General features: G+C 44.7%; 1 protein-coding gene and 1 long non-coding RNA gene across 6 annotated transcripts in view; one reads left to right on the forward strand and one right to left on the reverse strand.

The window, feature by feature from the left end:
* On the reverse strand, window positions 1–21,478 carry SLITRK4 (SLIT and NTRK like family member 4). 4 transcript variants are annotated; one of them, XR_014215352.1, is made up of 2 exons: window positions 20,997–21,079; window positions 1–3,491 (listed from the first exon to the last, which is right to left on the reverse strand). XR_014215352.1 is itself a non-coding variant. In XM_082207220.1 (2 exons), exon 2 carries the CDS (start codon window positions 17,241–17,243, stop codon window positions 14,736–14,738), a length of 2,508 nt encoding a protein of 835 aa, XP_082063346.1. In that variant the 5' UTR covers window positions 17,244–17,305; window positions 19,734–20,767; the 3' UTR covers window positions 9,027–14,735. The 4 variants fall into 4 exon arrangements, 3 of the variants coding, with proteins under 3 accessions (XP_082063346.1, XP_082063347.1, XP_082063348.1); XM_082207220.1 differs by lacking the exons at window positions 1–3,491; window positions 20,997–21,079 and adding exons at window positions 9,027–17,305; window positions 19,734–20,767; XM_082207221.1 differs by lacking the exon at window positions 1–3,491 and adding an exon at window positions 10,195–17,305 and having other exon boundaries at window positions 20,997–21,478.
* LOC309523481 overlaps window positions 21,220–26,733 on the forward strand; it is a 15,426-nt gene continuing 9,912 nt past the window's right edge. Inside the window, exons 1-2 of one of the 2 annotated variants that reach the window (XR_014215383.1) lie at window positions 21,220–21,322; window positions 22,980–23,045. This is a non-coding gene — a long non-coding RNA (uncharacterized lncRNA). The remainder of the gene's footprint in view (window positions 21,323–22,979; window positions 23,046–26,733) is intronic. The other variant, XR_014215384.1, reaches the window with a different exon arrangement.

A 26,733-nucleotide genomic window follows, 5' to 3' on the forward strand; every position in this document is an offset into this window, starting at 1 on the left:
ACCCATTGGTATAAAGCACTGCAGAAAAGCAGTCTGGGGGCAGGGGGTACATAAAATTGCCACAATGTTATTTTGTTCTGGTGCTTTAGTAACAAACATCTGCAAACATAAGCTGTTGCCGAAGGATCCTTCATTCTGCTGCTGCTGGTCCTATTTGGTTTGTCATTTGGCTGGAGCAGGGAGGGCTGCTGCTTGTGGGAAGAAGGTCCCCTGTTAAAACTGGAGAATTAGTTGTGCAATAATAGCAAACATTTATTCAAGCGTCTGGAGGACTAATGCCATTTTGTTTTATTGCTTACTTCAATTTATGGGCCACTTTTTAATTTTATTCTTCCTCAAATGGCTTATAATCAGTGTTAAAACATACTGTATTATGTTTTATGGCATCCTGATATCAGGCTGTAGGAAGGGAGATTTCTGTACAAACAGTGGGGTTCTATAGATATTATTTGGTCTTTGCTTGTGACCTAGCAAATTTCTAAAAGCATTTTCCTTCCACCCAAAAATGTGCAATAGCCTAGTGTATGTTTTAGGTTTAAATATGGGGAAATACATTTGAACTCTGAGTTGTCTAAACATGTAAGCATATTCCCCTCCTTCCCTCTTTTTCGCCCAATTATTATTGGGTAGAATCGACTTCAAAAAAACTAATCCCTTGAAACCTTGTGTTTGCTGTTCAATAACAAAGGGTATCATGCTATGATGGGCTTGCAGAATTCTTGCTGTTCTGCCAAGGAGCAGGGAGATAGGCTTCATGCAGGTTTTTTCCATTGAGTTATCTGCAAAATCTGTCAGGGAGCCCTGTGTTTTGCTTATCTACCCAGTAAGAAGTGTTTATACACCTGTGGTGCCTGCTCATACAGGTCTGAATGCGAAAGAGACTAGATAAGCAATGCCAAGTCAAGGGACATTAAAGACCTTTGCTGAGCCGTATTCTGGTTCCCTCGTCTTGAATTCACAAGGCATAAAACCATTGCATCAAACAATAAATGAGAACACTTGGAATTCAGGCTGTCAAGTACTGAGAATTGCCTGGACTGAGTAGTGCAACTATGTTTTATCTTCAACATAAGATTCTTAAATAACCAAGAAATTTGAGATACTAAAATTTGTGAAGAAATTTGAACCAGAATTTAAGCATAACAAAGAGGACCTGGGACCCCGCTCCCCCAAGTCACTACTTCCACTGCTAGCACCATCAGTAGAAAGATTAGAGCAGGCATAGGCAAATTCGGCCCTCCAGATGTTTCGGGACTACAACTCCCATCATCCCTAGCTAATAGGACCAGTGGTCAGGGATGATGGGAATTGTCTCAAAACATCTGGAGGGCTGAGTTTGCCTGTGCCTGGACTAGGGTAACCAATTTGAGCTCCTGATAAAGCTGGGAGAGATATTTGTTTGCTTTGTAAGCCTGCCTAATTTGCTCTGAAACAGCTGTCCTTTGAAATCAACATTTTTTCCAACCATAAATTTGTGCAGAAAGGCATGTGTTAGGAGAAAGTGTGCCTGGAAATGCAAGTACCAGGAAGAATAAGCATACAAAATGCATGCCATTAGGGGAAACTGATCACAAAAAATTGGGGGGGGGGGAGGTTGCATTAAAAAAAACCACCATACAGCTTTGCATGCAGATTTTGCAAGCTGATGTGGAGATTGGGTGAATTTAAGACTGGGAGAAAAAAGACACCAAGAGACACCAGCACAAAGAGATTATTCCATCCCTTCTCCAGGAGCTGAACAGTAAGTACAGTAGAACAGCATATTGAATGCTCTACCTCAAATTATTTGGTCATTCATATTTATTGCTCTCTGCATGTAGGGCAATAAATATTAGAATATCTGCATTACATTCTTTTCTGGAATGATTTTGTTGTTGCTGCACAGATCAATATTTAACTGCTCAGCTTTGTAAAAAAAAGAAAAGCAGCAGCAGCAGCAGCTTGGCATTCAGACTATGTTCAATACATATCTCATTAAAACAAAAAGATAAAAACACTTTCCCCAGCTTTGGCAGAGCTGCAGTGGTATTTCCAGCTCATGATTTTTTTTGCTACAGACAGTGATGCTAGTGTTAGATGTTCACTTGGGACTGCTAATGTTCCAGCTTAGGGTTGGGGAAATTTAAGGCCTGAAGCCAAATCTAGCCCTACAAGCCTCTCTTGCTAGTCCTTAGGACTTTCCTCATGCCAAACCTCTCATAGTACCTTGCTTTGAACTCCCCTTGAGTGTTTTTGCCTTTCTGGAATGTGTCCTCAAACTCTGATAACACCTTTTGCTTGCCTGGTGGATTTGTGAAATATTTGAGTGTGACAGGTTCCAGTGGATTGAGTGGATGAGACCAATAGTGGGTCTAATGGTCAAGAAGGCAGATTTTGCATGTGCTGTAGAGGGAAGTCAGGAGCAGGTGGACCTTGTCAACCTGGGAAGATAGACCATTTGGGAGAAAGAAAACTCTGATCCTAAACCTCTGCTGCCTTGTGAGATATCTTCAGGAGAAGAAAATGCTAAGGAGTAAACCCTACACAAATCCAAAGTGGAGTCCCTAAGACAGTTGGATGGCACATTGTATGCTTCCTTCTGGCAATTCCTGCCATCAAGCCAAGCTGGTGCCAGATGTATTGCTCTGCTTTCCTTTGGACCACATCAGCGAGGCGGAGACAAGGATCATGTCCATCTGGGCAGCTTTCAGTCTGATGAGGTCAATTTAGTGTTGGTAACACCGTAGTTGGACTTCACCCCTGGAGATGCACTCCATTTTCTTTTGTGACCAACAGATGCCAACAAGAAGAGATGGGTGTGTGGGTAGGCGTAGAAAACTAGTCTATTGTACACAGGTAAAATATACATTTGTTGCTCCATCCACTCCTGCCTCTGGACCTACCCAGAACTGAAATGTACCCCCAAGAAGGTATCTCAGAAAGGGTTGTGGCCCTTGGATTGAAAAAACATTCCCCAACCCTGTTCTCACTAGTGAATGTCAACAGTTAAAAAAGAAACCCAAGACTTCTTGGATTTTGAGAAAAATCCCATCACAGAGGATGTCATAGCTGATCAGATTTATGTTTCTTTCCTATGTACACTCACCTGTCAGTATGCTGCCTTGAGCTCAGTGGAGTTTATTTCTCAGTAGACATCTAGGATTGCCCTGTTGATGAAACTGAGGGCAAATGAAGGCACAGTGAAGGCTAATGAGGCCAACGGCAGTAAAGGTGAAGAAGAAAAATAATGTCAGGAAGTAGCAGCAGCAGCAGCCAGGGAAACAGAAGGGTATCAAAACACCACAGAAACAACCAGAATGTTCAGAAATTTGTTTTGTCAGCAATTAATTCAGATGAATCAGATAACCTAATTGCAAAGAAGATGTTGAAATTAGCAATTATCCTGTGCCTGCAATACAATGTTGAGCTCGTTTTGATTGTCATAGTCTCTCCAAAGACTTTAGTGATGGGATCCTCAACCTTTTTGGGGGTCCAGGGGCTCAACTGGATATCTGAAAAAATATGTGGTTGGCACCAGCAAATACTCATTTCACAGAAGAAAAACAGTAAATGCTCAAATCTCCCCCCGCCCCCGCCAAGAAGCACCCAGGTAGAACACCTATACACCCCCCGACACAAATAGAACATACACAAAATAAAAGCAGGCAACATCACTGAACCAAGAACGAAAGAAAGAAAGAAAAAAGCCACAACCCACTAAGGGCCGGGGGGGGGGGCTTCAGGAGAGGTCTACAACATCCAATGTATGCTGAGATGCCCTCTCAGGACCCACAGAGTTGCACCCTAAACCTGCCATTTTCTCCCACATTCCACCTTGAGACATTGACTCAATTCAGACTTTTTGGTTTGGGTTTCAAACCAGCATTCTTCCCCCATATTATCCTTAACATTTGCTTAGCAGGAACATAGGTATCTCAGTGACTCAGGTCACTGGTCCATCTAGCTCAGTATTGTCTACTCTGATGGGCAGTGACTCACTGAGATTTCAGATGGGACATTCCCTGCCCTAGCTGGAGGTGCCATCAGGGCTTGAATTGGGGACTCTCTGCATGCAAAGCAGGCCCTTTGCCACAGAGCTATGGTCCTTCAACATATTCTCACTATTTTGCAATGTTTTGCTTGCTATTTTGCAACATTTTGATTAGTCCTAATAAAGGCATTGCCTGACCATGGATTTTAAATGGAAGTATTTAACACAACACAACACTTATGGAATTCACTGCCCCATGATATAGTGGTTGCTACTAGGATTTAACACTTGGTGCATGCTAAATACCATGTTCCCTTTGCCCAATCTTTCCTAGAGCAGCTGTTGGTCATGCATTTTACTGTATCTGATCACAGCAAAGTTTGAACTGTATTCTAAGCTGATTTAATTTGCTGGCAGCCATTGCGTGCCTTATATCCATTTGTACACCACTTAAAGATTTTTAGATGTCCAACGGCCTATGAATATAGTTAATAAAATAAACAGATGCTATCAACAGCAAAAGAAGGATGGGGAACTTGTGACCCACCAGATGTGGAGGAGAAGGAGGAAGAGGAGGAGGAAAAAAAGAGGATTGTATTTCTATTCTGCAAGCTCATATAAAATATATATTTATGCAACGTGCAAGATCTCAGCGAAAATGAAAAAGAACACAGCAAGCAACATCACAGCAAAAGTACACCAAAGAAACAGAAGTACTGAATGGTCATCTGCCAAGCAGATTATAAAAACAGTAAATCTGTTTTCATAAAAAGCCTTGCCAAAATAACCCAATCTCAACTTGATGTGTAAAACTCATTACCGACAGCCCCAGCTTGATTCCATCAGGTAAAGAGTTCCATAACACCAGTGTCACTGCACTAAGCAGACCATTTCTTGTTCAGGACAGCTAGAGGCTGCCGGGCATGATCAGACATGCCTCAGTGGCACTATGCAAAAGCTGTTCAGAATAAGGTGATATTTAAAAAATATACTGATCCCAGGTTGTTTAGAGCTTGGTAGTGTGCTGGCAGCCAGAGCAGTCCCTCAACACAGGTGTTATATGTTGATGGCAGCCAGCACTTAAGAGGTTTTTCTGCATTACAGCACTCTGTCTTGAGATTGCCAGTGCATGAACCACCGGCAACAGTCACAGCTGGCATACCAGCTGAAGGCAGTCCAAGCCACAAGGAGCAAAGTCAGATACAGTAGTAGACACAGATTGCATACTTGCTCTTTCAATCAGAGTGCAACCCTGTCCAGAAAAGGCAACTAACCTATCCCCCAACATGAGAACCACTCATTCACAGTGTTTCCCTCTAGGCAAGCTATATAGTTTTATTTGCTGGCCATCATCAAGCAATCCTCTGCATCTAGGCACCAGCCCAGATGTTGCATGGGCTAATCTCACTCTGATGTAATGGGGAAATAACAGCTCTGTGTAATCAGCATACTTGTTTTACCTTGTCCCCAAGCTCCTAATGACCACTCCCAGTGGCTTCATATAAATGTTACATCTCATCCTGTTATACCCCATGACACAAATGCCATTGGGCCAAGAGGCACACACTCAATAATGCTGCTCTCTGGACACAACCCCATAGGCAGGAATGGAGCCACTGCAAAAGAGTGCCTCCAAAATCCACCCCAGAGAGGCTGTCCGGAGGTATACCATGACTGAGGGTATCAAAAGCCATTGTGTGGTTCAGAAAAAGTAACAGGGTCACACACCCCTGGTCTCTTCCCATACAAAGTTCATCCTTCAGGACGGCCAAAGCTGATTTGCTTCTGAAACCTGAACCTAAACCATAATGGTACTAAATCATGGTAGACTCCCATTATCTCTAACCATTGGTCATGCTGTCTGCTTGGATTACTGGGAGTTTGAACCCAGAAACATCTGAAGGAGCACAGCAGGTTTCCCTTCTCTGTTTCAGAAGGACTGGATGGATTCACAAGATAACAAGCCTATCAAAGGCTATTAGACATGACAGCTGAATTAAACCTCCCTCTTCAGACACAGCATATATCTTAAGTATCAAAAATTGGAGGCAGATAGCAAAAGGAGATCTTCTGCCTTCAAGCCCACCTAGGATTTTCTAACTTGGATACTTTGAGAAGCAGCATGCTGGACTAGCACGGACTTGCTGCTCTTCTGCAGCAAGACTCTTCTAAATGCTGGCTTTCTGCCCAGGACCATCCCAGAAACATATATTTCCAGCAATATCTGAAAACTCGGAAATTAGCAGTTGATCATGGAGAAAAAGCTGACATAGCCACAACAAATTTCAGCCTTCACTGGCATATTTTCTGTCTGAAATTCATGAATTGGATTAAAGGTTTATTTTCTATTGCAATTCGATCTATCTAGCTATCTAACTAACTAACTAACTAACTAACTAACTAACTAACTAACTATCACTGTAATAAGGTCACCTAGGTCTCTAGGTGATTAACCACCACATAATAAAAACTAAAAGTAACATTAAAACAATACAAATAAACTCTCAAGGCAGAGATCTTCATCCCCCTCACTTCCTCCTCCAGGTGGAAAAATGTTGAAACAAAAATCTCTTCAATTGTATCCAGAAACTTCAAATAGTCAAAGCCTGTCATATCTCAACAGGGATGCCGTTCCACAAAACAGAGGCAGCCACACTGAAAGTCTTTGCCTGAGTTGCTGTGGAGACAGCTTCTGATATTTTAGTGCCTTCAAGGAGAGTCTCCCTGGAAGAACACAGAGACCTTCTGAGCATATAAGGAGCAAGGTGGCCTCTCAGGTTATCTGGTCCCAAACTATATGGGGTGTTGTATGTTAGTATACTGACCCCATAGAAATGTCTACAAGACTCCCATGAAATATAAATACATTACACTAGAATACAAATTCCAGCCATTTCAGGCCCTGTACATTATATTTATTGTCCAAAGAACAATGGGAGGTCAGGAAAATATATTCAAAGTCTAAGCCTAAAAGTAGCAAGAGACCCTCAGCAGTTGCCTCAGTTTAAAATCCCCACAAAGAAATATAAATGCTGTGTTGGGAATTTATGACTGATCTGCTGCAGTGGGGATGTTAAATCTGACCAAATCTTGGTGGCAGACTATTAGTAAAGGGAAGGTAGTTGTTTTTGGCCTCTTTTACATTTCTTAACGGTGGCGCTGTGGGCTAAAGCCTCAGCGCCTAGGGCTTGCCGATCGAAAGGTCGGCGGTTCGAATCCCCGCGGCAGGGTGCGCTCCCGCTGCTCGGTCCCAGCGCCTGCCAACCTAGCAGTTCGAAAGCACCCCCGGGGGCAAGTAGATAAATAGGTACCGCTTACCAGCGGGAAGGTAAACGGCGTTCCGTGTGCGGCTCTGGCTCGCCAGAGCAGCGTTGTCACGCTGGCCACGTGACCCGGAAGTGTCTGCGGACAGCGCTGGCCCCCGGCCAATAGATGTGAGATGGGCGCACAAACCCCAGAGTCTGTCAAGACTGGCCCGTTCGGGCAGGGGTACCTTTACCTTTACCTTTTACATTTCTTAACAGCTAACTAGCAAAAAGAGTTATAACCCTGTATGGGGCTGGAGGGTTAAGTTCATGAGACCAATGCAAACATATTATATCAAATGCCATATCTCTGAATGCTGGATATACAGTGGTACCTCGGGTTAAGAACTTAATTCATTCTGGAGGTCCGTTTTTAACCTGAAACTGTTCTTAACCTGAGGTACCACTTTAGCTAATGGGGCCTCCCGCCGCCGCACCACCACCATGCGATTTCTGTTCTCATCCTGAAGCAAAGTTCTTAACCTGAGGTACTATTTCCTTGTTAGTGGAGTCTGTAACCTGAAGCATCTGTAACCCGAGGTACCACTGTATTTAGTTTTCCCCTCCAAAAGTGCTGAGAGTGGACACCTGTTTCACTTCTGTTTCAGTGTATCTGAAGAAGTGTGCATGAACATGAAAGCTCATACCAATAACAAACTTAGTTGGTCTCTAAGGTGCTACAGATTTTTTTAAATTTTGTTTTGACTGTTGTATCTTGACAGCAGTGTTGTTTCGCAGAAGAGGAGCAGCCATACTGAAAGCCTTGCTCCAAGTTATTGTGGAAAGGGCTTCTTTGGAACTTGCAGAAGTTCTTCTGCAGGCTGCAGTGACCCTACTAGGTATCTAAGGAATAAGGTGGTCTCTCACATAACATGGTCTTGAGCTGTACATGTTAGTACCAACATCTTGAACTAGGCCTGGGAGCAAATTGGCAGCAAATGCAAATCCTGTAAGTAAGGTATATGCTGGCTGTAGATTGACACCACAAGCAGCCTAGCCACTGCATTCTGCACTACCTGAATATTCCATGAGGAATGATTCCACGAGCAACAGATACAACAAGACACTATGCTGGATGAACATCTACAAAGCCTGAGCCGAAATCCATTGAAATTCATTTAAACTGTTGGTGGCTATAGGTTTTTCTTCAACCTACAATGGATTTTCTGTTGGGATTGATTTACCTGTTTAGATCAATTCATTAGAAATATAATCTCTTTCATGCACATCAAAGGGGAACTATTCTTTTTCCCTTTCTTATACAACATATATTTTTTCTAATATTTATATTTTGCTATGTACATGGTTGTGGTACATTTCAACATTAGACTTTAGAGCATATGACATGATTCAAAGTGTTGGTGCTGACTTTTAAAGCCCTAAACGGCCTCAGTCCAGTATCTCTGAAGAAACATCTCCACCCCCATCGTTCTACCCAGACACTGAGGTCCAGCGCTGAGGGCCTTCTGGTGATTCCCTCACTGCGAGAAGCCAAGTTACAGGGAACCAGGCAGAGGGCCTTCTCAGTAGTGGCACCTGCCCTGTGGGACACCCTCCCACCAGATGTCAAAGGGAACAACAACTACCAGACTTTTAGAAGACACCTGAAGGCAGCCCTGTTTAGGGAAGCTTTTAATGTTTGATGGATTACTGTATTTTAATATTTTGTGAGTGACTGGGGAAGCCCAGCCAGATGGGCAGGGTATGAATAATAAATCATCATCATCATCATCTCCCCTACTCATATGGATAAATCAAAATGAAGACAAAATATAAATTCTGTCTCAGAATCTAATCTGAAAAACTTTCGTTTGTACCATCTATTGTTCAAAAAGTGTACAGTGAAACTCATGCATTTATCAAGTGGGATTTAGTCCTGCTTTATATACACATGCCGATTTCTTGATGTCTGCAACATCAAGTGATGATTTTCATGTGTGAATGGGCCATCAGATCAGTCAACCTGAAAAGCTGCCTTATTCCAAATCAAACTAATTAGTCCACCTAGCTCAGTATTCTCAACATTGACTTGCAATGGTTATCCAGGGTTTCATTCAGAAACCCTACCTGGAGAAGTTGGGGAACTGAGCCTAAGATCCTTTGCATGCAAAGCATGTATCAGATCAGCTTGCACAAAATGTCCATACCCCAACAGTTGGAAAAACCACCAAGTAGCAAACAATAAAGTAACAGATAATGTACATGCATAAAGCAGTCCATTGATAGGGATTAAGATTATATACTCTAAAATTCTCCACGAAGAGAGGAACATTGCTTGCTCCAGGATTTGGAAACCTGTGACAATTGCACTAATCTCCACTGCCCCAATGCCTTCACTCTCCATTTGCTTGCCCTCTCCCTCTAGGCCTCACCTGGGGGGGGGGTGAGGGCAAGGTGTTCCTGCTCCATCTCTTCCTCGTTCTCACTGTTTGCATGCTCAGAGATGCAAACAGAAACCAAGGAGCAGAAACAGCATGAAAAAGAGGATTGTGTTTTTTTTAGGGGGGGGCGTCAGCAGAGGGCATCCTATAAGGGTGTGGGCCTTGTCAAGTGCCTAGTGATGCCCAACCACTGGAGCCAACCCCTGATGCAAAGCAGCCTGGTGGTCTTTAGTCATATGGAAAAGCAATCTAGGAGCTCAGAGAAATGTGGACTGACCCCTGACATTTCTTTAGAGAAATGTATGCAAGTGAGGAGGATGGAAAATGCCTTTCAATGTGGGTGTACCAGCTCATCTGTTGCTTCCTCCATGGGCCCCTCTGTGTGAAGGATCACAGAGAATATGAAGCAGTAGTATCTATGTACTGTTTCATGTTCACCTTTAATCATTTGATTCCTCTGGATCACTCAACTGTTGATGACTTTCCCATCTTTCCGCAACCTGGTGCCCTGTGGACATTTTGCAATTGCAACACTCACCAGTTCCATCCATCATGGCTAATGCTCAGGGGTGAAACAGTCTTAAAACATCTGGAGGGATCCAGGCTGTGGAGAGCTCTGCTAAAGCAAAAATCAAGGCCAGTTTCATTAAGATGTGGTGGCAGGGAGGTCCAGGAAACCCACAAACACATATTCAAGATACAGATCATCTACTTTGTCTTCTCCTTTTCACCTAATCACCAGAAAATAGCTCTGTGTAGACCTAATCCCCACAAACAGCTGATGGAGTTTTAATGCTGTGTCTGGAGGGTACCACTTGTTTGATGGGATGCTCCTTCACATACACTTTTAAAATCAAAATTGCTGCATAGAGTTGATGAGATGCCAGGAGAAAAGGATCTAGCAAAGCCTTCATCCTGGAATTCTAAGGTTCTGTCTTTGTGGGCTGCCACCTGCATTTTGGAGGCATATAGGCCAGTCACAGGTTTATTGTCATTCCATCTACTGTTTGTGACAACAAGCCATCAACGAGCCATCTGCTCAAACCTTTTCTCCAAAGATAGGACCTTCCTTGCATCAACATGCATCCTTCTAACCTGCACTCTCCACACCATAATGTGACACCAGAAGAAATTCAAGAGATGCGTTAAAAAGATGGTATGTGCTACAATGCAAGACAGCCTCTCATCTGTAGACACACCAATACCTGTTTACTGGCTATCAAAAACATATTTTAACATTTATACAGCTCTTTGCTCAGTCTATTATGCTAATACAAATTAAGCACAGAGGAAAAATCAACACACAATTAAGCACAGAGGAAAATTTGCATTATCTCTTCTGCCCCATCTGTCCAAAATATGATTCAAATTTGACTACCTCAACTAGGCCTGAGACATCACAGGGACTGAAAGCAGGTTCAGGAATAGATTGAGCTGAAACATATCTGACCAAAAGTGTGACACCACTGTGGACTTCAACTATACGCTGGTTGCACATTTCACGCCTGCTATGTGGCTTTAGGCATAGAATTAAAGTGTCATTCATTCTTAAGGAACACAGCTGATGGGATGGAGCCCACGCCATGAGAAGCCTACTAAGGAACCTGAGTGAAGCTGACCAACTACATTTGGTTGCTCAATGCAAAGGCCCAGATAGCAACCCATTCCACATACAGAAGCTGAGCAGATGAGCAGTTAAATCAGGCTTCCTCAACCTCAGCCCTCTAGATGTTTTGAGACAGCAGTTCCCAGCATCCCTGACCACCGGTCCTGCTAGCTAGGGATCATGGGAGTTGTGGGCCAAAAACATCTGGAGGGCTGAAGTTGAGGAAGCCTGAGTTAAATGTTGACCAAAACAACATGAAAGCTGAAAGCTAGCTTAACACTGTAGTCCAAACTGCCTGAAACATACACAGCTCTTTCCTCCAATACTTCACTGTCAGTCATTCACTGCTCCACCTGGCACCTGCATGCTACACTATCAGACTAATTCTGCAAGCTGGTGGCAATAGCAGCATACATTGCATGAGCAGAGTAGTGCATGTACATGTACAATGTGCAATAGACTACATGGTCTTTCCTCTTGCTTGCTCCATTCAAGGGCCTTTGCCCATGACAGGTTGGGAGAAAGCAAACAGGTGAGACAGTCAGGACAGTTGAGGACAGCAATAAGGAAGAATCAAAAACAGGACAGTGTTTTAGAAGGATGCCCATGGCTCAGATGTATTAGCGAGAACGGGCTCTGCAGCCACTGATCCCCAGTATCTGCTGCTGGATGTGTCTGTCTCTCTGCTTAATGGTGGAGAAGGCCCTGTGTGTTACAAAATTATCATTAAAACCCACTGCATATCACCAATTCTGCTAAGTTAGTGATATCTTAAAACTCAGCCTGCACAAATGGTGGCCTACCAAGTGGAATGTGACCCACATGGGATGCACAGAAAACTGCATATCCTTCAACAATTCCAAGGAGAAAAGATTAGTACCTAAGAACTGCCCCAACACAAACACAAAAACTGCACATTGGTCTTCACCAATTGCTTGACTTCGGGGTTGAGCAAATTGTGTCTCAAAGGATGATGTTGGACTTCATCTCCCATCAACTCCAATCCAGGCAGCATGATCAGTTCTCAAGGGTGATAGGATTGGTAGTCCAGCAACATCTGGAGGGTAACAAGTTCCCAGTCCCTCATCTAACCCGACTTTCTTTTTCATTTTGCAAACAGTGGCTAGCTAAATAATGGGCTCAGTGTATTTCAGCAATCCTCCTAGACCATAGGTAGCCAGCATAGTGGTGTCTTTGGGATATTATTGTACAACAGCATGGCCAATGGCCAGAGATGATGGGAGCTAGAGACCAACAACACTGCATGGCCACAGTTGCTCCATCCCATCTCTGTCTGCTTATGCCCCACTGATTTGAAAGCCAATTGTCCTTTGCATTAAGTGCATGCTAAAAGGCTGTCCTAAACTGGGTTATCAACAGTTCAAAAGATACCTTGGTAGCTGCATTGTGCAGTGTTTGATGATGCACACACTCACATACATGAATGTGCACTAGAGGCAAAAAGTATCCCCCTTCCGCTTACAGAACTTTACTTGGTTGCAGAACCCTGAACATATCTAGCAACTGACACTAACTAAAGGTTTAAGAAAGCACCACCAAACGACATAAAAATAGGAACACAGACATGCCAAGTGATTCTCGGGAACTGGAAAACAGAGTAGCACTGTCCCTGGGAAACTGCTGCGCATACCCACTGTACATTTAAAGCACACCCACCCCCACCCAGGAATCTTGGGGACTGTAGTTTACCCCTCACAGAGCCCACCACCATGAACAACTACAGTTCATAGGATTATTTGACCAACGTGCACATGATTTACATGTATGGTTGTGTGCAACCCTCTGAGTAGAGTCTTGGAAAACCTCCTGCTGTTGGTTCCAGCCTGAAGCTGGAAAAAAACAACCAGCGATGGTTTACAAACACCTGACAAACTACAATCAACATTACACACTTTACAATAGGGTTGGGGAAGTCATGGCCCTCCTTTGTTTGATTCCAGATGTTTTCATCATCCCTGTCGATTTGGTAAATGGTTAGGGATGATGAGAATAAGTCCAACAACATCTGGAGGGCCACAACTTCCCCATCTGCCTGCAAATCTTCATATTGTATACATGGTCAATGGCCAGGGATGATGGGAGTCATGGTTCAGCAACATCTGCAGGGCTAAAGTTCCCCAACACCCAATCTGAGTAGACTTAAGAACAAAATGAAAACCTAATGGAGTCCGGGTGTTTCAAAACCACTAGCGGCAACCAGAAGCATATGATATATCAAAAGGTTTAGAGCAAATCTACCTAACTGTACAATTCTCTTGGAACAAATCTTAAGTAAGATCACCTGCTAATTTCACAAGCGTAGTACAGAACATAATTTTATTATCATTATTATTATTATTCGTCTTAGACCTGATCACATTGACTTTCAAATAAATCTATACATTTCATCAACAGTTTCTGTTTGGTATATTGTTCTTTTTTAAAATTATACTGAATGATTAATGCACCTTTGTGACCAGGAAAACAAATCAGGCATATTTAAATACATATTGAGGAGTACATAATTTTTTTCCTATTTAGTATACAAAGTATTTCATAAATATGAATTATATTACAAAAATAATTTCTGAAACGCTCACACAGCAAGCAATCTTTTTGAAAATTTTGGATAACCTCTAGGGGTTTGAAAGGAGTTTCACATCACTGAGAATGGGTTAACAGGGGTTGAGAAGCCACAGAGTAGTCCCACATCAAGTATTTTCTTCCAATTGTGTACACCACCATTTTTGTTTTGTTCATCAGCTTGGGTTGAGTTGGTTCCATCTTATGCCAATTTGTGGTATGCGTCTGATGGTCAAATTGATTTGTAGGGATGCAATGCATGGTATATTTTAAACAAAGATCTCTGCACAATTTAACATTATAAATCCAGCGGTTTCAAGATGCAGGCCATAAAGGTAACCAATTTTACACATACTATCAACTGTTCTTTCTTTTGCATGCTTTTTAAAAGTTTTTTGTTTTGTAAAAACTTTTTTTCAGGTATTCTCTAAAACAGTGCTGCTTACAACATCACACACCATAGGGAATGGTTATTTCCAGTTCCTCCACCAACTTTTTAATCCATGTGCAGATGGATGACTCAGCTGAGTACACTAACAGCGGTACCAGTTTCGTTCCTGTTCACTTTTGCATTTGCTTTAACAAATCACAAAGTGATGAAGAGTTTTGCAACTAGGGTACAAAACATATATGCCTCTTGAGGTTAAATTCAGTGTAATACGTGTATAAAGCAACACTTTGGCAATAGAGTTTTGCAGTAAACCCCTACAGGATTCCACAGCGCAAGAGTTTCATGAAATAATATCTGTTTGGAGCAAGTTTTATCACACACCCATAAGATCACCTGCCTCTATGCCTACTGGTTGAATATCTATATGGAAATTAAAAGTCAACAAAAGGCACTTGCATCATTAAATACAGGTCCTCTGCAGGATATAAGATTGCATGACCTACATTTTATTCAGTGCTGTTTGTTCTTCAAGGACTTGCAAGTAGTCTGGTGAGCTCTGCAGTTTCGCTTTCAGCTCAAAATATTCGCTCTTTCTTTGCTCAACGACTATTTTGCTGTGATTGCCCCCTATTAAAGATTTCTTGTTTTTTCTGTCTTGCTGTTTCTCTGGATACCGTATTTCAAAGCCACTGACCCCTATACTGTTGTATTCTTTTTTACTTTCAAGAAAATTTTGAATAAAGACATTGGAATCCCGTCCTGGGAATAACTCATCGAGTTCGTCAATTGTGCTAAGTCTTTTCCTGCTATCCATGTGCAATATATCTTTATCCTTCTCGCTGTTGTTTCGCAGGATGACCTTCTGCCCCGATGGCTCGGCAAACATGAAGCCTGTTTCTGTTTCCGTTAAGCCACAGGCATGGCTTTTGCTCATCTGCTCAATGGTTTGGGGGATGAAGGCCTCTGCCCCCAGAGTGTCCTTCTTGTTTGACATGTGATCATGCTTCCGAAGCTGAAGTTGCATGGAGCTGCATTCTGGATTCCCCAGACCTTCGTGCTTCACTGATGGTTTCTTGTTGCGACGGAGGACAAAGACGAGAAGACAGAAAGCTACAAAGACAGTCAAAATGAGCACTACCAATATGCTTAAGATGAGGATAGACAATGGAACAGGACCACCTGGAGGACTACGAATGGGGCCCAATGGTGTTGTAAATGTGACAGAGGGTGCAGGACTAGTGAAAACAGCAGACTTCAGAAGTTTGGGGCACAGGATCTCATTTTTTAGTGTCTTCAGCTCCATGTTAGCAAACTGCACGGGCGTCTCACATCTCAGTTCCTTCACCACAATGCCGTCATTGAGCTTCTCCAGCCACAGCTTCAGAGCAACCAAATCACAAGTGCAGTCCCACGGATTCCCTTCCAGATCAATCTGTGTCAGGGATTTCAGATGATCGAGCACACCACTTACAGGCAGGTACATGAAATGGTTGTTTCTCAAGTTCAACCGAGCAAGGGGAGCCCCAGAAAAAATGTAGGCTGGCAGACTCCGTAGCAGGTTGTTGTTCAGGTAAAGAAGCTGCAAGTTTGGCATGAGGTCAAAAGTGCCTGCTAAAATTTCCTTGATGACATTGTATTCCAAATACAGGTACTGGAGATTGTGGAGGCCAGCAAACATTTCGGGACTCAGCCTCTCAATCTGATTGCCATTTAGATACAATCTCCGCAAGTTTGTAAGGTTGCGGAAAACCTCCCCTTTAATGGTCATGATCCTATTGCTGCCCAGGTGGAGTAAATCCAGCCCTTCAAACTCTGCAAAATCAGAAGTATCCACATCCTTAATATAATTGCCATTGACATGGAGTTTCTTAGCATTCAGCGGCTTGGGAGTAAGCTCAGCCAGTGACTGAATATTTCTTTCTTGACAGTTGACACTTAATCCCAAATCTGAAGGATGTGTTTTGCAAGTGCAGGGGTGTGGGCAAGGTGTCAGAGGTGGCACTCTGGTCTGGAAATTTATTATTTGACTGAGATTACGGTTGGAGAGTGATTTCCCAGCGACTATCCCTGAGATCTTGGAAGGGTTTGTCGTCTTGGGAGGCTTGGTTACCAATCTGTGCATGGATGTTTGTGTTGCATGGCCATTAGGTGTGCTGTAACCAGGTTCAAGCTGTGATGGAGGCAGGATGCGCACATCAAAATCACTCCCTGTTCCCATGGAGCACAGCTCTTGCTTGTTGGTTTCTTTCAAAAGCCTCCCATACAAATCGCTGGGAGTCTCGCAGATGGCTTCCCCGATGTAGATGTTATAGGGCATGTTCTCCAGCCATGCCTTCAAAGGCAACAGATCACAAGTACAATTCCATGGGTTGTCCTCCAGCTGCAGCTCGACGATGCGGCCAATGTGCTCCAGAACTCCAATGTACGGCAGCTTCTGTATTCTATTCCCACGTATATCTAGGTGGGTTAGAGAAGCAAAACGGAAAATATTATCAGGAAGGAAGGCAATCAGATTGTCATTAAGGATGAGGACTTTCAGCTTGTGAAGCTTATTGAAGGCTCCTCTTTCAATATATTTGATTAAATTGTAGTCAGCTTGGAGATACTCCAAGTTCTCGATGCCAAGGAAGGTGTCAGCTCGGAGGATCTTTAATTCGTTGTTGTTCAAGTGCAACTGCTTTAATGCACTGAGACCTAAGAAAGCTCCTCCCTCAATGTTCTGTAATTTATTGTTACCCAGCTGCAGGGACACAGCATGAGTAAAGTTAAGAAATGTATTTGGATACAGGAGGAGGAGGAGGTTGTTCTGAAAATTGAGGTGATAGAAATTAGACCAAGGTGGTTTCAGCTGGTTTGGTCTGTAGACTGCAACCTTTTCGCAGTTGACATAAAGTACATTCTCCACCGACACACAGGAGCAAACATTGCAAATTTCCACAGATGAGTCAGTCTCTGGATCCGTAGAAGAAGCTGGGCTGGACAACACCAGAAAGAACCACAGAAGCATCTTTTTTGTTTTGTTTTAGGATCAGCAATCAAGCCTACTGCTCCTGAACAAAGACAGATAATCTACAAAAGAAGGAGGACAAAGATAGAATATGTTTCAGTAGTAATAATTCCAGGAATAAAAAAATAAAAATAGTACTAATAGTAAATAGGTGAACAGCACACATTGAGCTACTGTTGCTGAACAAGAATAGGTACAGTACAAGGACAACATAAAATGTATTGCGGCAATTCAAAAAAGGGCACAGATGTACCTTGCATTTGAAATTATAACTCTGATCAGTGTCTATCCATCCATAGCTTCAGCCTCTCTTTTTCAAATACACACAATACATGGATACAGTGCATTACTCTGTCTTGTGTACGGCGTGAATACCAAAACAGAATGAGCCCCCGCTAAACTGCATTTCCATTGTAATGTATGCTTAGCATTCCAATGCCGGTCATTTTGCACATAGTCAGAAGGATTTGGATCACGTATTTGGAAGCAATGCATAATCCATTCGAAAGGCAGGAGAAAGAGAGGCAGTGTGTGGGGCATGGGAGAGACAATCTAGCACAGAAAGGCAAAGATGCAAGCGGGAGTGAGCAAGGAATGAATCTAGGGAAGAGAAGATGGTCATCTGCTCTTACACAATGCTCATTGCAAATGCATGCTGTCCCCCTATTGATTCTGAGTTCTGTGCCAGCCATTGATATGTGCCTCCTGTTCTTTTTTTAGATTTATGCTAAAAATCCCCCTCCCCCCAAAAAATGCAACCCAGGAACATTAACTACTCCCCCTCATAACCCAGAGGCTACAGCTCTCTACATTTACAAATTAACAGTGCTTATTATCGGTGTGTGTATGTGTGTGCGCGCGAGCATCCAGCATCCCAAAAGGGCACCTTAATCGGCAGTGGAAACCAAAGTCATAATTCACTAGGCTGAAATCCATCCAAACTGCCCAGCAACTTTTATCATGCAGAACCTTATATAATTTGCCCCAAACCTCTGCATTCTCACAGGAGGTGGATTCCATGAATCTTACACATACACAAACATACACAGATCTATGGCCTAATCTGGCAGCAGCTGTGCATTCAAGTTTTATTTCAACACAGGACCCTGCCTGACCTCCTGGGGGAAGAAGTTGCTGAACCGCATTTGTGACATTTAAACATTTGGGTTGTCTTCTTTATGAAGGAGAGATAGAGAGAGAGGGAGAGGGAGAGAAGAGAAGAAAAATGAGTTGCAATAAAATAAAATAAAATAAAATAAAATAAAATGGGTTGCTAAGGAAGTCCAGGAGTTGTCTTGGAGAACAATGAAGATCACAGAATGGAACTTGGGGCGGGCGGTGTTAGAAAAAGAAGGAAGGAGAAGAAATGGGGGAGGAAGGGAAGGCCAAGGAGAATTTGAAGGATGAAAAGGATGCAGAAATCTGTGTCCGGTGAGGAAGAAAGGAAAGTATATGTGTGATTAGACCAGGACAGGAGTATGTAAGGAAAGTGAGTAAGGAAAAACTGAGCCTGGAGAGAAGGTGGAGGTCATGGGAGACCAGAAGGGAAGAAAAATGGAGAGGAGGGTGGGAATCAGGGATGAATAGGGGTAGAGTGTGGCAGACGGAAGCGGGGGTAAGAGAATCAGAAAGAAGAGTAGAAAAGGCAGGATGGAAGAGGGAGGCACATGCAGGCTCGGATCTTTTGGTGGGGACGGATACAGCGAGGACTGGGCAGCGTGGGAGAGGCTGGGGGAGCGTTGGGATTCTTTGGAAGAGAAAGTGGTGGCGTGGGGAAGATGGATGATGGACGTAGGTCTGAACAATTTGTAGAAGGACCCTTCCCATGGCACTGAATGAGGCCTCTGGGGCAGGATCGTGGAACGGAGAAGCTGACTGCTATGAGATGGAAGAGGGAGGCTATGACTTGAGGAGGAAGAACCCACAGCTGGGCTGGCTTCCGCCTCCCCCCCCCCCATCCGAAGCTGGCGGGCTCCCTGCCCGGTTTCTCCCTAGGGACGGCGGCAGTGGTGCGGTGCGGGGGGTGCTCCACCGCAATGCTTTGCCGCAGCCTTGCCGCTCCCGGATCGCCTGCCTCCGGCGTGCGGGCAGCTCCCTCGGGGCACTCGGAAGAGGGTCTCTCTTTCCACCTCCTCCTCTCTTTCATACCCTCGCGGCCCGCCCGGGAAATAGATAGATAGATATATCGGAGCGGAGGGCCGGCGGGGAAACGGGTGGGTGGAAGACAGTGTCAAGCGCCCCCACCACGTCGCTCCCAAAATCAGTTCTCTCTTTCTCACCAAACAAACCCCTTTCACGTGGATCTCCAGAGGAAATAGGGAGGGGGTGAGACAGAGAACTGCAAGCGAAAGATCCATTTGCAAAGGAGAAACCGTCCCTCTGCACACAACTCCCCACATTGCTGAAATGCATGCAATCTCCATCCCCCGCGCGCTTTTCTTATCTTGGGCAAAAGCCTACCCCTTTTCTCTCACACCCCCCCATCCTTACCTTGCTTAGCCGGCTCAAGCTACCCAAACGCGGCTTCTGGTTCCTTTGTCTTTCCCCTTCTCTGCTATGCAGTTTCTGGGGTTGTCTCTCTACGTGATGGGGACTTGTGTGTGTGTGTGTGCTTGCTTTCTCTTCTCTCCCCACCCCAAAACACACACACACACACACACACACACACACACACACACGAGACCCAAGCAGGCTACGGAGCCCCGTACTCAGCGCCAGCTCTCCATGCGACACAACGCAGGGCACACAGAGAAAGAATCGCACGAGCGCGCACACGCACACGCGCGCGCACACACACACACACACAAACACACGGATCAGGAAAGGAACCAGCTAAACACACACACACACACACACACTAGCAGGCAGGGAGAGCAGAAGGTGCGCAAAGGCGTGCGCGCGCGCACACACACACACAAGCGCCCGGCGTCCAAAACGCACTTGAGAGACGCAGCCCAGAGATGCGCTTAAGATGCGCGCGAGCCACAGGATACAGCCCCAGTGCAAGAGAAGATACGCGTACGCACAGAAACAGGACCGACAGTCCTCCATGGAAAACTCTCACATATACGCCGAGCTAATGCAGGGACACGAACCGTGGAGGGGTGGCGAGGAGACATTGGCGCACGCGCGCGCACACATACCCCCCCCCCAAGGTTACACCGGCAAAAATATATATTCACACGTTGCACGGGAGGATCGCGCGTTCTCACGACCGCACGGCCTGGAGAGAAGGGCGCACGGCGAGCCACACGCCGCTGGAGGTCGTGCACACACACTGCCACCCCCTGCACACTCTCTCTCTCACACACAAAAGCCGCTTATCAGCAGGTCCACCTAGACGGCAGCCCGCGGCTCTAGGTCCCTCAGTCCAACCGCAGGAGAGTTTCACGCACTCTCCCTCTGCGCTTTGAGTAATCCTCTTTTGCATAAAGTCCAGAGAAACCTCAAGACCCAGAGACCTCGTCCACGCAACCGAATATACTTCTTATACTCCTAATAATAATAATAATAATAATAATAATAACTCCACTCCCCCACACCAGACACCTCTCTCTATCCCTTAATACACGAAAAAAGGCGAATACCTAGTTTGGCGGGGAGGGAGAAGCAAAAGAATCACAGGCACAGATCCACCCACGTCCTCCATACCAGTAAGAAATACGCGCCGCTAAACCACCCCACCAACCGCGCCGTTCCTAGCTTGGGTGCTTTTTTGGCGGGGGAGGGAGGGAGGGAGAAGTGCCACCGTACCTTCGTCCAGTTTCCTACTCAGCCAGCTGGAGATGGTGGAAATAAAAATAAATAGGAAGAAGATGTGGGTGCGGGAAAGCCCTTCCGGAGCCCACCGCTTGCCTCCTAAACGAAGCTGCCTTTAAGCGAGGAGTTGGGATCCCTGTCGCGTCATCCCGAGATGGATCACTCGAGGTTCTGATGGAGCTGCACCCCCCCCCCACGCACAGAGAGCGAGCGATGCTCAGCGTCCAGGTAATGCAGAGAAGAGTGGAAGGCAGGCGAGGCGGGGGGCGAACGAGGAGGAGGAGAAGGAGAAAACGCTTCTAGCAGTCCTTCTGACCTAGGTGACTAGTCCGTCTTGTTCTCGGGGGGCACGTTCCTGAGCTTTAAGGCTTAGTGTCTGCACCGCATCTCACTAGAAAACGAGGCGGGGTCCGTAGTGATACTGGGGGAGAGAGGAGGAAAGGAGAGCGCGAAGCCTCTGCTCCCATTCCCAATGCTCAAGAATTTAACACCCCTTCCAACAAGCTGAGAAGGGCGGAGCAATTCTGCAGACTTCGGTTCGCTGAGAATACCAGCCGCTTTGCTATTTCCCAATAATAACTTTTTGAAAAATCTCTCTCTCTCCCTTTAAGAGAGAGGTTATCTGTGCAAGGAGGAATATATATATACACACACATATACATATTCATATATATATCCCACCTCTCGCTCTGCTCTTTATGCCTAGGCAACAGCTGCAATATGATGGGGGGGGGGCGGGAAACCAATTATATATTATTTTTAACACACATAAATATACAGCTTCTCACTCTTCCCCCTCCTTAGTATTATTCTTCCCCTTGATGCAAAGTACAGTCAGCTCATTAAGAGACCACTGGTTTATTTTTATTTATTCTTCCCCTCCACGCCACATATTTTTGCTTTGCACGCTGTTATATGATTTAAAGTGGCAATGAATATCTCCCGGAGCACCGGGACAGATTTTTCCCAAGGCAGGCGAAGAGGCAACTAGTCCAAGCAGAGAGTTTTTATTTAGAGATGTCAGATTGGAGAAGGGAGGGGGGTTCTGAAGATGCAAATGTGCACTTAAGCCAGGCAAGGGGAAAATTGAGGGTTTTAAAGGAGCAGAGCAACCTTCCTTAACTATTTAGCCTTGCAATCAGCTCCACACTGACAAATGGGTTCATGTAACTGATATAATTTTGGGATGCTGGTTTGCATTAGGCAGGGTGGCCTGAGAAAACTACCACTGTTTGGCATAAATAATCTGCATAGTATTGTAAATCTGCCAGTGTTTTCTTAGCACGTAAAAGCATAAGAATGCCATACGAGGCCAAAGCAAAGGCCTATCCTTTTCTACGTGCTTCCAGAGTCTCTTACACGGCAAGCTGTTTATTGGGCATTCATCCTGATTTCCTTGCCCAAAAGCTCAAATGGGGTTAGGCTATGTCCATGATTTACTGAGCATTTGTAGGAAGGTTATACAAATTGCTGGAAACCAGGAAGAGGGGAGTGCTCTTGTACTCAGGTTTCCCACGGGCATCTGGTTGGGATCTGTAAAGAAAGGAGGGTGGGCTAGAAGTCCCATTAGGCTGATCCAGCCTGATCTTCTTATGTTCGCTATGACACTGAGCATGCATACTGATTTGCCTGTGTTGTGTCTATATATCTTCTAGTTCATCATACTTCCATTCCACATTTGCTCACTGCATTTCCCTGTTGCATTCCTAGCTACAAAAGGTGCATTGCTGTGGATTTGTTCTGGATGTGCAACAGATCCCTTCAATCCACTTTAATTGTGCAAACCTAGATTTTCAGTATGTGCTCACATCACTTCCACAATATACTGACTTCAGGGAAGCCTACAAGCCTCACAGTATGAAACTAACCCACCTAGGCTAGTTGTCAGTTTCCAGCATCCAATTCTTATAGATATACTGCTACTGATCATGTATCACTTTTGACAGCTGTTAATAAACTCTTCTTTTGAATTTCCAGGGGAGGAGCTGCATTAGTCCATTGTAGCAAAACAGCAACAACAAAGCATCTCGGGGCACCCTAAAGGTTAGGAAACTTATGGTGGGTTATGGTTTTGTGGATTAGGGCTATGTATACTCATAGGGTTTGAAATACACAGGGTTGAGGTTTTTGACAGAACAGTTTTGTGCAGAGCCTTTGAAATTGAGCATACCTTCATGTAAGGAAGTTGCCTACTGTGCATTGTTCCTATACATATACATGGGCATGTTTATGAAGTAGTGCATCAGTGTCACCTCCACACCCCGTAAACATTGGTAGAAATGACATAACACCTCACTGCACATGGACATATGTAGTTCCTTTCTTCCTTTTTTTTAAATGTGCGTCTTTGGATATTCTAAGTATTCGGGGTAGCATCAAGGCAGACTTGAGGGGAAGGGAGGCAGAGTTTGTGTGTTCTCTCTTTGTGTGTCCAGTTTGGGATGGGATTTAGAGTGTGTGTTCTTGGTACTAGGCAATCGGGGCAGATTAGGGATTCTGCTGGTTCACCACCCACCCCACTGCCCAGCAGTCTCCCTGACAGAGCTGTCAGAGCTGATCTTGGAGGCAGTGTTGAGGACTCCCAGACTGCTGGTGTTGGGGGACTTAGCATCCATGCTGAAGGCCCAAAGTGGTTAGCTCTGGGGTGGTTCAGGACTTTATGGCTGCCGTGATAACCATGGGGCTGTCCCAACATCATCAGCCTAATGCATGTGACAGGTTACACTCTGGATGTGTTTTCTCAGCTGGGCAGGAAGAAGGTGGGGGATATTGACACCAGTCCCTTGTCATGGTCAGATCACTTCCTGCTGAGATACAGTGGTGCCCCGCAAGACGAATGCCTCGCAAGACGGAAAACCCGCTAGACGAAAGGGTTTTCCATTTTTGAGTCGCTTCGCAAGACGAAAACGTCTTGAGATTTTTTTCCGCTTCCCCCCTTTTTCTAAGCCGCTAAGCTGCTAATAGCCTTTTAGCCACTAAGCCGCTAAGCCTTTAATAGCCGCTAAACCGCTAATAGTGCTAATCCGCTAAGCCACTAATAGGGTTGCTTCGCAAGACAAAAAAACCGCTAGACAAAGAGACTCGCGGAACGGATTATTTTCGTCTTGCGAGGCACCACTGTATAGCCTTTCAGCAACTTCCCCCCTATGTAGAGGCAGGAGACCTAGTAGGATGATGCACCCTCAAAGGCTGCCTCTACAGCAGCCTCTTGGCAAATTGGGGGTGCTGCTCTTCTCTTCCCACTCCATGGGAGGAAACAGTGGGCACTGCCCTCTGGGGTCTCCTGGAGTCTACACCTGCCTGGCATGATTCAGAGTAGCTCCCCTGCCCCGCTGCCATGGCCTTTGATTTCCAGTTCAACCATTGAACATGGTTGATTTGATTTCCCTCCCCCACTTCTTCCTGATGAAGTGGTGGGCCTACATTTTGGGGGGCCTGAAACTTGAACGGTTATGAGGGCTCCTTCACAACCAGCAACAAGATCTGGGCAGCCACTTTTCTCTTCTTTAGTGGGTTTTTTACAACAAGCTTTACAGCATCTGTGCTATTGATGCTCAGACTTTGGCACTGTTGAAATATATACAAAAAAATAAAAATAAAAATTGAGTTGTACAACTCAAATGGGGCCTCCTAGATGGCAAAATGTTAAGCAGTGTGGGCATGACTAAAATTGCTTCTGGAGCCCCTGAAGCAGGGATTAGGAGCCCTGAAGCTCACGTTTTATTATTTCATAGTAGATCTGCCCTGTCCTGACGTAGAGCTTCACTCACCTCTTATTCCCTGGCAGGGAGGTGCCACTTTGTGGTTTGCCTTAGGTGCTGAAATGTCTTAGGTGCTGAAATGCCAGCCCTACACCAGGCTCATGACCCTTACTTGCAGGCCACAAACAGGGCTTCTTAAGGATCAGACAGGCTTGTGTATGTTTGCCCCATATCTATGGTCAACCAATGGGTGAATTCAGACATATTGCATTAATTTTCCTGATTATAATGCTAGCGCTTTTGTCCCATTTTCCAATGTTCCTTTCACAATGCGGTACCTGTTGTGTTACAGAACTGCAGCTTTTAAAGCCAATATACTGGCATGTTGTGCTAAATTTCATTCACATCAGTGGGTGTTGTGCAACACAACAAAGTCCTTTGGGCAATGTCACTATTCCCCCACCCATTCCATACATGTCTGCTTCTGTTCTCCCATGATTAAAACAAGAGGGAAGAACCATATGCTAATATACTGCCCCACATTTCATCACTTTACTCCTGTTATTTTCTGAGTAAAGAAGGCTGAAAATGATTTTTTTCTAGCATCAACAGTGAAATGAGCACTAAACGTGCATGATATTCCATTAGTTTTTTTCAGAAGTGGCTTTTATGGAAACTCAAATAAAATGCAGGAAAAAAGAAGGAAATGGAATGTGAATGCAGCCAATAATTCATGGTAACCAATTTTTTATATTATGGGACAGAGAGGATGCTACAGAATCACAGAGTTTGAAGGGATCCTGAGGGCCATCTAGTCCAACCCTCTGGGATTCAGGAATCTCAACCCTCTGGGATTCAAGAATCTCAACCCTCTGGGATTCAGGAATCTCAACTAAAGCATCCATAACAGCTGGCTGTCCAACCTCTGCTTCTAAACCTCCATTGAAAGAGAGTCTGCCACCTTCCAAGGGAGATGGTTCCATGGTCAAACAGCTCTTACTGTCAGAAAGTTTTTCCTGATGTTTTGGCGGAATCTTCTTGTAACTTGAAACCATTAATTTGAGACCTACCCTCCAAAGCAGGAGTAACCAAACTTGTTCTGTCTTCCATGTGACAGCCCTTCATATATTGGAAGATGGCTATCATATCTCTTCTCAGTCTCCTATTTTGCAGGCTAAAAATAACCAGTTCCATCAGCCACTCCTCATCAGGCTTAGTTTCCAGATCTTTGATTATCTTGGTTGCCCTCCTCTGCCCACATTCTAGCTTGTCAATGTCCTTCTTAAATTCTGGTGACCAGAACTGAAGACAGTGTTCCAGGTGTCGTCTGACCAAGGCAAAAAAGAGTGGTGCTAGTACCACTGTAGCCCTCCTGTTGCTGGTGTGTGTGTGTGTATCCTCAACCATCAGGTGGAGATGATGGGCTATGAAAGATTATACTACAGGAACATCTCCAACTTCCTGAACTCTGGGCATTGTTGTTGAATCAAAATAGCTATGGAACTTGCAGCGATAGCCACCAACTTGAATGACTTTAAAAGAGGGTTGGGCAAATTCATGCAGGACAAAGTGGTCAACGGCTACTAGTTATGCTAACTATGCTCCAACTCCACAGTCAGAGGCATAAATGCTTCTGAATACCAGTTACTGGAAAGCACAGGAGGTGAGTGCTCTCAGGTTTGGCTCTGCTTGAGGGTTTCCTACAAGAATCAAGGTGGCCACTGTGAGAACATAGGGCCATTGGCCTGATCCAGCAGGCTCTTCTTATGTTCTTACAGTCGGATTGGTCAATACATGAATTTAGGAAGAGTTCTGCATCTTATTCAGACTCCTGTTCTTACAGTGGCCAACCATATGCCTATGGGAAGCCCATAAGTAGAACCTGAGTGCAACAGCACTCTCCTCACTTGTGATACCCGGGAATTGTTATGCTGGGGCATCGTGCTTCTTTCAGTGGAGGCACGACATAGCTATCATGGCTGTTATCCCTTAACAATCTTTAACCTCCATGCATTTCTGCAATGCTCTTT

This window comes from Podarcis vaucheri (assembly GCF_965113315.1).
Source record: "Podarcis vaucheri genome assembly, chromosome: Z".
Taxonomy (NCBI): domain Eukaryota; kingdom Metazoa; phylum Chordata; class Lepidosauria; order Squamata; family Lacertidae; genus Podarcis; species Podarcis vaucheri.

Bases quoted from the DNA above. Each gene is read 5' to 3' on its own strand.
- SLITRK4 (XM_082207220.1), bottom strand. From the start codon at position 17,243: ATGCTTCTGTGGTTCTTTCTGGTGTTGTCCAGCCCAGCTTCTTCTACG.